The sequence below is a fragment of the Gobius niger genome (genome assembly GCF_951799975.1).
Source record: "Gobius niger genome assembly, chromosome: 12".
Taxonomy (NCBI): Eukaryota; Metazoa; Chordata; class Actinopteri; order Gobiiformes; family Gobiidae; genus Gobius; species Gobius niger.
This window is the reverse complement of record NC_136863.1, coordinates 17,107,170-17,121,655: the sequence shown is the minus strand read 5'-3', so window position 1 is coordinate 17,121,655 and position 14,486 is coordinate 17,107,170. Positions and strand designations below refer to the sequence as shown.

The window sequence follows — 14,486 nt, the reverse complement described above, 5'->3', positions numbered from 1 at the left end:
TGCGATCAAGCAAAACTTGAGTACCCCCTCTATAAACATACGACATTGTAAAATGTGTTGCCACCCCACTAATTATTCCTGACCATGCTTGCCAAGCCGTGATTTTTTTTTTTCTAGATCCGCCCCTGGGGCCAACCCTGGTGGCTGGGTCCTAAATCATGACCATTTGCAATTTTAGACTGTTCATTAGAGAGATAATTGAATTCAGTACAATGATAATATTTAGGACTTGAAATATAATAAACTACAGTTAAGTTACGTTTTTTGTGTGTGTATATTTTCTACTCTGGTTTAATTTCTTTAGACCCGTTTTAGCCTAGATTTCAGTGTAATCTAAACCTAAAAAACAAATATTTTATGAGGTATAAGGCAACTTGGTTGGTGTGGAATAGTCCTAACCAGATCTTGAGTTTAACCAGTGGCCTAATGCTAATCCTCTCGTTAAGCAATGCTGCCACCTGCCGGGCATCAGCGTCATGACTAGCCATTTCGTGTTAGCGTTAATCAGCGCAAATACTAAAGTTAGCAATAAATAAATGACAAAACGAGTGGTAATGTGAATTTCAAAGATTGCGGCTCAGTATTGACTGGTGCAAATCGAAGGCTCGGACAGCAACTAGTGGAAAGTTTGGCCACCGGAGGAAAGAAAGATACTCGCCAACCAGGGCACAGGTAAAGCTAGGAACGCCACGAGGCCATCATTTCAAAGCTTCAAATATTTACCTCATTAGGCCTACACTAAGAGTTAGGGCGTTAACTGTGCCCAAATGAAAAAGTCCAGTAAGAAAATACATTTAATGTTGTAAAAGGACACTAGATGGCGCCACGTGCTTGAATAACTTCCCCCCCTTGTCAATTGATGCTAATCTACTGCTAATCTGTACTCTCTTTGCTTTTGTGAGGTCCCCTCTTTCTATGCTGCTCATTAAGCCAGAGTAGTAACATGTGGGGCAGATCACACGGGGTTAAGACAAGCTCTACCAAGACAATGAAGTAGGCTACCAATGTCTCTATATAATTATCTCCTTCTCGTGTGCTTTTAAAGAGATATACAATGTGTGACTTTTCTGACTGCAGGATCTGCATAAAACATGTGTTTTATGGACAGTCATACTGGAATGGAGGTCTTGCATTGTCAAAAGTAGCTACAGCTTTGTTTATGGAGACCAATTTAACAGTGTACTAGCAAAGGATATAGTAAGTCCTTACATCACTCGCAAGATGGAGGTGCCTCAGATATAAACAATTAAACATAGCACAATATCTCATTAACTTGCATGCATTGTTTATTGTCCATCCATCCATCCATCCATCCATCCATCCATCCATCCATCCATCCATCCATCCTAGGTGCAATAAGCTAAAGCTTATTGCACCTATCCCTGTGATCCATTTCCTTTTTATCTAAAATGCTAGTTACGTAGCTGGAAATCTGATCTTGACTTTTGTTTTATAGCTCAGATTAGTATCAAACTAATTCAGCCCCATTGATAAAAAGTGGGTGTTTTTTTATATGCTACTATGAATATTGGTTGGCAGAATAAAAATGACAAGACAAAAACTTTTAAATGAAAAAAATAAAAGATTTATTGTTTCAAGTCATATTTTATGAATAGAAACAACCACATTCATTCGAAGTTACTCTGCGGATTCTTTACCCTGTGAAATCAATCAACAAAATATAGACATCAAATTATATGAACCAAAGAAGAGTGTAAAAAATAATAATAATATACATTTATGCTCAAAATTATACCGTACCTTGCCGGAGTCACGGGTCTTGGCTCTCATCTTGTTAACCTGGGACTCTGCAATGTCGGCACGCTCCTCAGCCTCCTCCAGCTCATGCTGAACCTTTCTGCACTTGGACAGATGCACATTGGCCTGCTCCTCCTGTAACACATTTGTAATATATGTCAACTTGGACAAATATACATAGTATAGATTTTTAATGTGATAAATGTAAATATTTTGAACTTACCGCTTCCTCAGCCTGTCTCTTGTAGGCCTTCACCTTGAGCTGCAGCTTATCAACCAGATCCTGGAGCCTGGTCACATTCTTCTTGTCCTCCTCAGTCTGGAGCACAAAAGCAATATTTAATGTTTAAGATCTGAGAATGAAATAAAAGAATGACTACTTATTTGGGTTTGCCATGATACCTGGTAGGTGAGCTCCTTGACTCTCCTCTCGTATTTGCGGACGCCCTTAACAGCATCTGCTCCACGTCTCTGTTCAGCTTCAATCTCTGTCTCAAGCTCACGCACCTTTGAAATGTACAATTTGTAAGATTATGTGATTGTTGTGGAAAGATTTGTGACAGCAACTTTTCAGTTACTGTTTCACTGTTTTTTTCTTACCCTGGACTCCAGTTTCTGGAGCTGCTTCTTGCCACCCTTCATGGCCAGATTCTCAGCCTCATCCAGACGGTGCTGCAGGTCCTTGACAGCAACTTCCAGATTCTTCTTCATCCTCTCCAGATGAGCGCTAGTGTCCTGCTCCTTCTTCAGCTCTTCAGCCATCATGGCAGCCTGGTAAGCACATTTAGTTTGACTAGAGTGTTCATTAGAAGACCAAGAGGACCGTAAGTCAAAAACCTACATCAGTGATGGCCTTCTTGGCTTTCTCCTCAGCATTTCTTGCTTCCTGAACAGTGTCATCCACTTCACTCTGGACCTGGACCAGGTCAGACTCAAGCTTCTTCTTGGTGTTCAGCAAGCTAGTGTTCTGCAAGGTAAAAATCAATATTTCATTAAAGCATTGGTATCACCATTGTAGTGGCAAAATGAGGGTTGTATCCTGCCACTTTAGCTCCCTGGACCTTAGCTTGAGCTTGACCATAAGTATCTCCAGACATGCAGTTATTTTTGTTTACTTGATGGTGTTGGAGATCATTATGCTTTGAACATAATCCACAGTTCCACAGGTTTTCCACAGTAAAGCAAAGGCCTCTCCATTTATTTTGGTAATGACCACTTATTCAAGAAAAGAAAAAGTAGACATAACATGGTGAATGTGCTTACCTGTGAGTGCAGAAGTCCAACACGCTCACTGGCATCAACCAGCTCCTGTTCAGCGACTTTGCGGCCTCTCTCTGTCTGCTCCAGAGCTGCTCTGAGCTCCTCAATTTCAGCCACCATCAGGCCGTTTCTACGCTCAACCATAGCAGCCTGTTCTTTGAGGTCTTCCTGAGCTCTGACAGCATCATCAAGGTGCAGCTGGGCATCCTGATTAAATGAGACATAAAGCATGTAAGTAGATCCTGGTTGAATATTGCAACAACATGGCACAATGCTAAATGTCAGACAATACCTTGAGCTGGGCCTGGACATTCCTGAGCTGCTTCTGGGACTCAGCTGCCTGGCGATTGGCATGGCTAAGCTGAATCTCCATCTCGTTCAGATCTCCCTCCATCTTCTTCTTGATTCTGAGGGCATCGTTCCTGCTTCTGACCTCAGAGTCAAGAGTGCCTTGCATGGAGTCAGTGACTCTCTGGCTGTTCCTCTTAATCTGCTCAATTTCCTCATCTTTCTCCGCCAGCTTCCTGTCAATCTCACCCTTCACTTGGTTAAGCTCCAACTGGACACGAAGGATCTTAGACTCTTCATGTTCAAGAGTTCCCTAAAAAAAACAGGAAAGAAATTACCAGTGCTGCTTTTTTTCCCTGTAGATTATTATTTTTTCTCATCAAGTTTAAGTACATAGTGAATTTGTTACCTCAGCTTCCTCAAGGGCAGTCTGGATTTCAGCCTTCTCAGTCTCAACCTGCTTCTTGGACTTCTCCAATTCATGGATGTTCTTACCAGTCTCACCAATCTGCTCAGTCAGATCAGAGATCTCCTCTGTGGGGGAATTTAATATTTACTCTTAAAATATTTGGTGTAGAAATCTCTTGAAATTAAAGAGACGAGATGGAAGCTGTCTTTAGCTGTTTTTAAACTCTGTCTAGTCCCTTTAAGAATCACCAGTAAAAACTTACGCTGGAGGTTCTTGTTTTCACGCTTCATGGTCTCCAGCTGGTCAAGAGACTCCTCATAGGAGTTCTTCATCTTGAACAGTTCAGTTCCCAGTGAACGGGCTTCCTTCTGAGCTCCCTCAAGCTCAGCCTGGCCCTCCTCAAACTTCTGCTTCCATTCAGCCAGGACCTACATTTTTATAAGACACAATGAGTAACAGAAATAAGCATAAGAGAGAATTTCCTATTTGATATGAATAAAAGTAAACTGCACCTTGTCAAAGTTCCTCTGCTTCTTGTCAAGGTTTGCAGCCAGGCCATTAGCTCTCTCCACATCAATCATGAGGTCCTCCACCTCACTCTGCAGCCTCTGCTTGGTCTTCTCCAGAGAAGCACACTTAGAGTTGACAGCCTCAATCTGTTCCTCAGCCTCCTGGAGGCGCTGGGCAAGCTTTTTCCTTTAAAAACAGTATGAATGTGAAATAAACTTAAGTTGAGAATGTGTTCTGTAAGAATTTGTTATGCCACATATTCCAAACTCACTTGGCTTCCTCAAGCTCCTCAGTGCGCTGGATAGCATCAGTTTCATACTTGCTTCTCCACTGAGCTACCTCGCTGTTGGCCTTAGACATACCACGCTGAAGTTCAGCCTTGGCCTCCTGCTCCTCCTCAAACTGTTCCCTGAGCAGATCGCAGTCATGACGGGCTGACTGGAGTCCATGGGCAAGGGCATTCTTGGCCTGTGGAACACTTATGGTTATAAGGATATTGAACATTTGTTGCATGTTAAACTACTATTGTATTTCGTACCTTAACCTCCTCCTCAATCTGTCTCTTGAGCTCCTCAATCTGCTGTGTGAAGGCCTGTTTGCCTCTGGTCAGCTGAGAGACCAGGGCTTCCTTCTCTTCAATTTGGCGGCCAAACTCACCTTAGATGTAAAATGATGAGTTAGATTACAAAAAGTCTGATCTTTAAGCAGGCTATTTGCTTAATTGTGTTAATTTTACCATTTTCTGTGAGGAGACGTGCTTTTTGGGCACCAAGGTCATTGGTTTGACGAACGTTTTCATCATTCTTGGTCTTCAGTTCACTAAGTTGGTCCTCAAGGGTACGGCACATCTTCTCCAGATTTCCCTTTAGAAATACTTGTACATTAGTAAGCGCTTTCTTTATTATTTTTTTGTCCATTCACAATGTAACACTCATCACATTACCTTAGCTTTAGCCACAGCCTCCATGTTGCTGGAGAGGTCATCAATCTCCATCTTGTATTCACTCTTCTCCTTCTCAAGCTTTTGCTTGACACGCTGGAGGTTGTCGATCTGCTCTCCCAGCTCAGCAACGCTGTCAGCCTGCTTCTTCCGCAGAGCAGCGGCAGTGGCTTCATGCTGCAGAGTAGACTCTTCAAGGTCACGACGGAGCTTCTGGAACTCAGCCTCACGCTTCTTGTTCAGCTCAATCTGAGCAGCAGTGGCACCGCCAGCCTCCTCCAGTCTCTCACTGATCTCCTCAAGCTCCCTGGACAGATCTGCTCTCTGTTTCTCAACCTTGGCGCGGGCTGCACGCTCAGCCTCAATCTCTTCCTCCAGCTCCTCAATGCGGGCCTGTTGATAGAGGATTTGTGAGTTACGCTTAAGTACCAAGTCTCTTTTACAAGTTCAAAAGAAACATTACCTGAAGCTCCTTGATCTTCTTCTGCAGCTGAGCTCCCAGAGACTGTTCATCTTCAATCTTGCTAAGCAGCTGGCTGGTCTCAAAGTCTTTCCTGATGGGGATAGTAAAATACATCACATTTTTGTTTTTCCACTAAACAGGAATAATACATGATATTGCTTTTCTTACTTCTTCAGTTTCTCCTCAGACTGCTGCTTGTCATTCTCAAGATCCATGATGGATTCCTGAGCCAGTTTCAGGTCACCCTCCAGCTTCCTCTTGGCTCTCTCCAGGTCCATACGCAGCTTCTTCTCCTGCTCCAAAGACCCTTCAAGCTGAAGAAGAATAGAAAACATATCATTATTCCATGTTTCAACACATTTCAGTCTCAATAGTGGCAATAAAAATATCACATACATCATCAACTTGCTGCTCAAGCTTGGTCTTGGCCTTTGTCAGAGTGTTGACTTTATCCTCCTCAGCCTGCAGGTCATCCAGTGTTTGCTGGTGAGCCTCCTGGAGAGCTTTCTTCTCCTTTGTCAGCTTGGCGATGCTCTCATCCTGAGAGGCCATCTCCTCAGTCAGATTCTTCACCTATTGGTTATAAAAACATGATCAATTAACAATCAGATACAGCAGTACTGGAAGTTGTGCAATGTATTATAATAACTCAGTCAAACCTTGTTCTCAGTGGCGTGCTTTTCCTTCTCCACTTTGGCCAAGGTAAGCTCCAGATCATCAATATCCTTCTTGAGCTCAGAGCATTCGTCCTCCAACTTCCTCTTTTTGGCTGTGAGTTCAGCATTGATCTCTTCTTCATCCTCCAGTCTCTCAGTGGTTTCCTTGAGTTTGGCCTCCAGCTGAATCTTGCTCTTGATGAGACCCTCACACCTTTCCTCAGCATCAGTGAGATTCTCACCTTCCTAAAGGAGAAATTACGTTTTAAGTTCACTAATTTTGTTTGTGGGCACTTTTTAAGGCACAGCTTGAGTACTCACGGATGCCACTTGCAACTGCAGATCATTCTTCTCCTGCAGAAGAGACACCATCTTCTCCTCCAGCTCCTTCTTCTTAGCCAGAGCACTAGCCAAGTCAGTGGTCATCTTCTCATAATTCTCTTTCATCTGCTGAAGCTCCTTCTCAGTCTCAGCACTCTTCAGGAGGGGCTTGATCTTGAAGTAAACCTTCATCCATGGCCAAGTTTTGACATTCATGAATGAGCGGATGTTGTACTGGACTGTAAAGATGGCATCCCTGTAAATTTTTGATAAATCTGTGTTACAACGTTGCACCATTATGGTAATAAAACTTATAGGGTTGTAATATTATTATTATAGCGGACATGCCTTCTCTCCATCATCTTCACAAACTCCCTTCGCATGAGGTAACCACGGCACAAAGCCTGTGTCATGGATACAAGAGCTGCAAGTTTTTCATCTCTCATCTCCTCAAGAGTACCCAGAAGACCAGCTTTGAAGAACACCTATCACGAAAGGTTGGAGGAAAAATGTTGAACACTGAAATGGGAATTGCAAAGGACCGTTATCACACTATTATGACAGTGATGACAATGGTACCTTGGTGTGCCCGAATCTATACTGATCATGATCAACATCAATTGATCCCAGCAGCTTCTCTGAAGCTTTCTTGTTGTCAATGAATTGACCCTCAGGGATGACACTGGCATTCAGCACCTTGTATCTTTTTGAGGAAGAAAATACATTACAAATACATACATTTTTAACAACTTTGCTTTCATAGAGTTCAGTGATACCTCTGTTTGAAGTCACCATAGAGGATTCTGCTGGGGAAACCCTTTCTGCAGATTCTGATACCCTCCAGTACACCATTGCACCTGAGTTGGTGGATGACCAGGAAGTTCTCCATCAGACCTAGAGTAAAGCAAAAATAACTCAGCCAAGGGTTTGACAGAAAGTAAATTGGATGCCCACCCAAGTGCTATGATTCATACCTGGAGTCTTGGATTCGTTGGGAATCAGGCAACGCACAAAGTGAGGATGAGTGCTCCTCAAGTTAGTCATCAACTTGCCCAAGTTCTCCTAAAACACAATAAAAATAAAAATAAAAAGATTCAAGCCAAGGATCACACAAGCTCCAATTGACTTAATCTAGTGAATTCTTACTCTGAACTGTGAGGACACAGTCTGCATAGAGCCACCCTTCTTCTTGCCACCCTTGCCTCCCTTAGTCTCTGTTTTGAGAAATATACATATAATTCAAAATGAAGTCTTTGTTATAGTGGTATTGTCTGTGTAGAAGCAAGTTTTCATACCTTCAACAACGGGAGGATACAAAAGAGCCAGAAGCTTGACAGAAGACTTCTGGTACAGCTGCAAAACGGACTCGTTCAATGGGTCCTTGTTCTTGTCCAGCCAGCCTTGGACATTGTAGTCCACAGTACCAGCGTAGTGCACCAGGGAGAAGTGGGCCTCAGCCTTGTTCTTTGCTGGCTTAGGCTTCTCAAATGCTCTGTTCTTGCCAAGATGCTGATCATACAGCTTGTTCTTGAAGGTGGTGTCAGAGGCTTTGGGGAACATGCACTCCTCTTCAAGGATGGCGAAGATTCCCATGGGCTAGAAAGATGTCAAGAGAAATGTAATTTATAAATGTAATAATAAAGTTGCCCTATACTGTTTTACTATACTTAAGACTTACCTTTTCAATCAGCTCAATGCAGGCAGCCAAGTCCATACCGAAGTCAATGAACTCCCAGATGATGCCCTCCTTCTTGTACTCCTCTTGCTCCAGGACGAACATGTGGTGGTTAAAGAACTGTTGCAGTTTCTCGTTGGTGAAGTTAATGCACAGCTGCTCCATGCTGTTGAACTGTTTAGACAAATAGTTCATACTGTATGAGCACAAATGCTTTACTAGATTTATTAACACTTGAGATTGAAGCCTACATCAAAGATTTCAAAGCCGGCAATGTCCAAGACACCAATGAAGGAGTGTCTCGGTTGTTTGGTGTCCAACATCTGGTTGATACGAATGACCATCCACAAGAACATCCTTTCATAGATGGACTTGGCCAGGGCAGTGACAGCGTTCAGCACCTAAGAAAAACTTGGCGTTAGCTGTAAACCCTTCACAACATGGCAACATTGTCATGATTGTCACTGAAATTTCCACTTTACCTGGGGTACAGTCTGACCCTTGGTGACAAACTCATTTCCGACCTTGACTCTGGGGTAGCACAAACCCTTGAGCATATCGGCAGAGTTCAGGCCCAGCAGGTAAGCGACCTTGTCAGCATCTATAAGAGATTATCATGCCTTCTGTTATGATTCTTTAAATTGAACTACACCATTTCTCACGATTGTTTCAGAAGACTTACCCTCTGTGCCATCGGGCTCAGCCTGCTCCTCACGCTGCTTCTGCTTGAACTTCATGTTGCCATGATGGAGCACAGCACCTGTCATTTTGTAGATGCTCATCTTCTCCTCACCAGTGAAGCCCAGGATGTCAATGGCATTCTGGTTTTAAACGGTTCCAATTATTACTTTTTGTGTACATTTCAAGTAAATACAGTAATGTGATTTCTGAATCACTCACATCAGTGGCATCCAGCTCCTCTTTGTCATCAATGCTTTTCACAGTGATTTGACCCATGCTGCACATTGGGAAGTCATAGGGGTTGGTTGTGAGGAGAGCCATTTCTGCAAACCAGACATTATCATTTTAGGATAAAAGGGAAGAGCAAGTCCCACATTGTTCTGTTTCATCTGTATTGTCTAATGTCTACGTACCAATAAGCTCAGGCTTGTGGTTGGTCATCATCTGGTAGAAGATGTGGTAGCCTCTCTCATCAGAAAGCTGGAATGTCACTCTAGACTTCTCCAGCAGATCTGTAAGTGTGAGGAATTTAGTATGAAACAACAAATTCACATTTTGCCCCAACACAAACCTAAAGTATTTTACTTACAGGTTTCAATATCAGCACTAGCCAGTTTACCAGTTGTGCCGAAATGAATTCTGATAAATTTACCCTATTTGAGTAATACATGAAATTATAATTCCATACAAACATGAAGAAAAATCATTTTTGAAAATACATTCTATTGTTGCAATACTTACAAAACGAGAGGAGTTGTCATTTCTCACAGTCTTGGCATTACCATAGGCCTCCAGCAGGGGGTTGGCTGCAATAATCTGATCCTCCAGGGAGCCCTGCACAGGAAATAATCGTCAAGTTTGTGAACTTGTTCTTGAATTTGTGTTAAAAGATTGTAACAACCAACCTGAATTTTTGATGTATCCTTCTTCTTGTCTCCACCACCACCACCAACGGCGATTGTGGCAAAGTACTGAATGACACGCTTTGTGTTCACAGTCTTTCCAGCACCAGATTCTCCACTGGGGATGAAAACAGACATGAAAGAATCCTGTCTTAATTGAAGACATGTCACAAAGAGCAACAAATTAGAAACTTACGTGATCAACACAGACTGGTTCTCCCTATCTATTAAGTTACAATGATATAGAAACAGACATATTATTAATTTGCCACTGAACATTATTCCAATAACAAAAAGAGTTTATAATGCCATACCACAAAGCATGAACTGATAAGCGTTGTCAGAAACAGAGAAGATGTGGGGTGGAGCCTCCATGCGCTTCTTGCCTCTGTAGGCACTCACAACTTCCTGGTCATACACTGGCAGCCACTTGTAGGGGTTCACAGTGGCACAGAACAGGCCGGAGTAGGTCTGAAGAAGGTGCACAGAAACATGTGTTCAGAATCTTGTTCTTGGTGCAGTGTTTTTGTGCTTGTTGCTCTTCAATAAAATAGGTGTCTTACGTAGATCATCCATGCTGCATAACGCTCTTTGAGGTTATAAAGCACAGAGGCTTCATTGAGGTGGGTCATCATGGCCATGTCTTCAATTTTGTCATACTTGGGAGGGTTCATGGGGAAGACTTCATCTTCTTTGACTGTTCTCTCCTACAACAGAGCAGTCTGTGTGATTAGGGAAATCCTGATTTATTGACAGTATTGTACCTTGCATAAGTCATACCTCTTCAGTTAGCAAGAGTTTGACGGTGGCTTTGCCACCTTCCTTCTTGAGGATTGTTCCCTTGAGGTACAGCTCCGCCTTATCAGTCACGAAGCAGGCACTCTTGGCATCGAAGGGCTTGCTCTGTGCCTCAATCCTCTCCTTCTCTGGTTTACGGAGGTAAATGGCAGCTTTGCCATAAACGGCCATCTCCGCGTCCGTACTCATGGTGGCGGTTTGTTTCTGCTTGAAGATAATATAGATTATAGTCTCAACCCCTTTGTTTTCCAACATTCATTAGACAGCAGAAAATGGAAAGAAAAAAAATGTCTCCATGTAGCGCAGAAATGTAATGCTATTATGCTAGTTTGTTCTGTCTGGTCTCATAATGCTAAGCTTTTACGTGTAAATCCGATTAATTTGCATGACCTGTATTTTTGTATCCTATCTGTACATGTCTCTGCACTCTGTAACAACAACGTGTGAAAGTGTAGCAAATTCTACAAGTCTGACTATGAAATGTACCTTTAGAAAACACGTGGTGAACAAATAGGAAGTGTGAATTTACTTTTGTATCTTTTAAATGTTATTTTTGTTGTTTGATAGTGATAGTTCAATTGTGAATTTTAAATATTATATATATATTATATATAGTATATTTTGCAGTCTGATCCCAAACTTCTCAAAATCCCTACCCATTAAATTCTCATTAATTGTCACAATAAAAATAGCCAAATACTGAAATGTTTGAAAGGTTATCGTACCTGACCCCTGACTGTGCTGGGATGTAAAGTTCCTCAATTCTGTAAATTGTAAAATATATTAGCTAATTATTAAAACAACAAACACAAGCAAAACATGTAAATCTACAGTACATGCATCCAAACGTGTAGAGGAAAGACTTACCAGCTTCTCCAAGTGGCCAGTGACTCTTGCGTCCTTGTTCCCCCCTTATATTCAATCACGGGTGCTGACACCGCTCAAGCTAAATATGGGCCTCCCACCAAATGAGGTGTGCATCACAGAAGGCATCCATCCAAACATTTCACTCTCCTCCTTTGAACTCTATTTATTTTCTACAAAAATATATTTCAGTTCAAAATAACCTATTTAAAAGATTGTTATCAGTGTTCATTTATTTTGATTATCTGTAACATATATGTATAAATATGCATTATACCAAATACACATTTTTTAGTTTTCCCCCTGATTTAATGTTGTTTTATATTTGATTTATTTTAATATCTCGTGTAGTTAATTGTACCAAGTCATTTGTAGAGTGTTTAAAATGCAGCATATAAAATCCTTTCATGGAGCGTTCTAATGGCAGCGTGTTTAACAGATCAAGTTTCATCCATGTTTCACGAGTGTAACTGCAACACTCTGAAATCTTTATGACTTTCCAAGCTATTTTCTGCGTTCACTGGGCATACTGAAGTTCATTTGCTTGTGCTGAGGCCAAAATGAGGCCACACAAGTCTATTACCTAATAAATTCCTACTGGTGCATGTTATGCCTTTTTAGAGGGCATAGGGAATAACAAATGTCTTGAAATGTTATCACTAAATACGTGGATTTATTTTAGGGTATAAGCTTTGAGAAGTTAAAGTAACAACAAACCGGGATACAAATATTAGCTGTAATGGTTTGTGATTTAAAGATCTAAGGGAACCTTACAGAATCTAACACCTTAAGCTCCAGCTGCTCATCCTCTTGGCACTATTTTAGAATGAGTGTCACAGCACCTGTTGAGTGTTGTTTGCCCATTGTATTTTCACAGGAGGTCTTCCCTGCACTTCATCAATATGTCCTTTTTGTATGGATTGGGCAAGATTTTTTTGGACTCTTGTTTTGAGGCTTTGTCTACTGTCAGTCATCAGTATTGATATTATTGAACATGAAATGCCCTCTTTCGTTGACCTTTTGAAATTCAAACATTATTTCTTCCTATTTTTTGTTTGTTTTGAGAACTGCTTGTGACCAAATGCAAGTTAATTCTTGAACATATTAAGAGTTCTGAGTGTTGTGTTTGATGAGGACAGTTGTGTTGAAGAGTTGTCTGTATTTTTCTTTGTGTTTACTTGTGTGTGCACTCTGAATGATCAACATATATATTCACCATTTTTGCAAACTTTAAGCCACACATTTGATAAACTTTCAGGTTATTATTAAAACCTTTATTAAAGTACATTAAAACAGAAAAACAGAGTGTTGCAACTAAACTCTTGGAAACTGTCATGCATAAACACAGGTTAAATTTTTGTTCGATCGTCAAAATAAAGCATATGGCTGAGCTGAAAAAGGACATAACATGTAACAGTTATAGCAAAGCAGCAACACCTCCATGAACACGAGCTGGTGATGTCTCGCTTCCAGGAAAGTTAGATGTCCAAGGCACATTTGTTTTTTACATCATATATCAATCAAATGAATGCTTGTGTTTATTCTTTTTATTGATATATTTATTAATATTTAATGTTACACTACATGCAGTATCCGTAATTCCGAACAGTATAGATAGTGTCAGTAAACCATCTAATTTGGAGAAAGTATGCCTGTACTGCCAGTCAAAAGATTATTCACATTGTAGATTCTCACTAAAGGCACTGATTTAAGAATTTAGAAATTTTAAACAACAAAAAAAGGTTAAATAGATTCTTCAAAATAGCAGCCTTTTGCTTTGATTACTGCTTGTAGCACGTTTGATGTTTTCTCAATGAGTCAGAAATGTTTTTGAAAACCATTCGGTGACGAACTTATGGAGCTCACCTCTGGAAAGGCCGCCTGCCGGAGGAGCTCAGGACCCGCAGAGAACGTTCATGTTTTTAAAGTAGCCTCAAGACCCACCTTTTTAGCTTTTACCTAATATTTATTATATTCATTCTACTTATCTGTTTTAGTATTATACAATTATTTATTTATTTAGTCTCACTCTTCTTGATCTTGTGTTATTTCACATTCTAGCCTAGATTCACCTAGCTTTTAATCTTTTATTTTTTTATGTTCTCTGAGGGAGCCCTCTGCCCGAGGAGTGTTGGTTGGCTGTGGCTGTGTGGGCGCTCTCCTGTGGGTGCCTGGATGGAGGTTGGATGTTTCCAACACCTCCTCCGGATGCCCTGTGTCGGTGCCCTTTGGTTGTAACCGATGGGATGCTCCCGGTGCAGACGGCTCCTTGGTGGTTTCCTCTTATGGTTCACCTGTACTCAGCCCAGTATGTACTCAGCCTTATGTCCATTTTTATTGAGACTTATATTTTAACTGCTTGGCTGTCTGTATATGTGTGTTTGTGTTTGTTAGGATTTTTAAGCACTGTTAAGCACTTTGTGTTAAATCTTGTATGAAAAGCGCTTATAAATAAAGTTTGATTTGATTTGATTCTGTGTGGAGTTTGTATGTTCTTCTTGTGTCTGCGTCTCCGGTTTCCCTACCACTAAAACATGTACAATAGACCAGAATGAATGTAGTGTGTGAGTGAGTGGTTGGTGGTGGTCGGAGGGGCCACATTATTCCTACATTATTCCATGTGCTAATTCATAGTTTCATGCCTTCGGTGAGAATCATGCAATGTAAATAGTGTTATAAAATGGTCAGTGAGAATTCTAATACTAACTGGCGCATATTATTTCCATGTACCCACAACGATAATCTGGCAACAGCTTTTTCCATAGTAACAATAATCAATTGAGCGATTCGCATGGAAGTAGTTTCAGGTAGTTTCATGTGTGTCGTACATTAAAACTCACGGCTGTTTAATCCTTACTTGTAGATAAAGAAAAACCAACAGGTCTACATAAAAAAGTGTTTCCCAAATTTTTACCAATAGTGTGTTCTAGCTGTACTTGGCCATTTACTGAGCCACAGTAG

General features: G+C 41.1%; 1 protein-coding gene across 1 annotated transcript; it reads right to left on the bottom strand.

The window, feature by feature from the left end:
• Positions 1-1,654: 1,654 nt before the first annotated feature.
• LOC306972023 (myosin heavy chain, fast skeletal muscle-like) lies at positions 1,655-10,850 on the bottom strand (the record flags this gene model as incomplete). Its single annotated transcript, XM_079568466.1, has 39 exons — positions 1,655-1,659; positions 1,737-1,893; positions 1,982-2,077; positions 2,161-2,265; positions 2,359-2,529; positions 2,600-2,725; positions 3,022-3,225; positions 3,311-3,619; positions 3,716-3,840; positions 3,978-4,143; positions 4,228-4,411; positions 4,497-4,693; positions 4,764-4,882; positions 4,962-5,088; positions 5,169-5,558; positions 5,629-5,719; positions 5,797-5,942; positions 6,025-6,201; positions 6,288-6,530; positions 6,606-6,861; positions 6,954-7,090; positions 7,185-7,308; positions 7,382-7,499; positions 7,580-7,667; positions 7,752-7,819; positions 7,901-8,201; positions 8,284-8,454; positions 8,532-8,681; positions 8,763-8,881; positions 8,963-9,101; positions 9,181-9,284; positions 9,375-9,473; positions 9,551-9,614; positions 9,703-9,795; positions 9,867-9,981; positions 10,060-10,087; positions 10,178-10,334; positions 10,427-10,570; positions 10,644-10,850. 39 exons carry the CDS (start codon positions 10,848-10,850, stop codon positions 1,655-1,657), a joined length of 5,820 nt encoding a protein of 1,939 aa, XP_079424592.1.
• Positions 10,851-14,486: the final 3,636 nt, after the last annotated feature.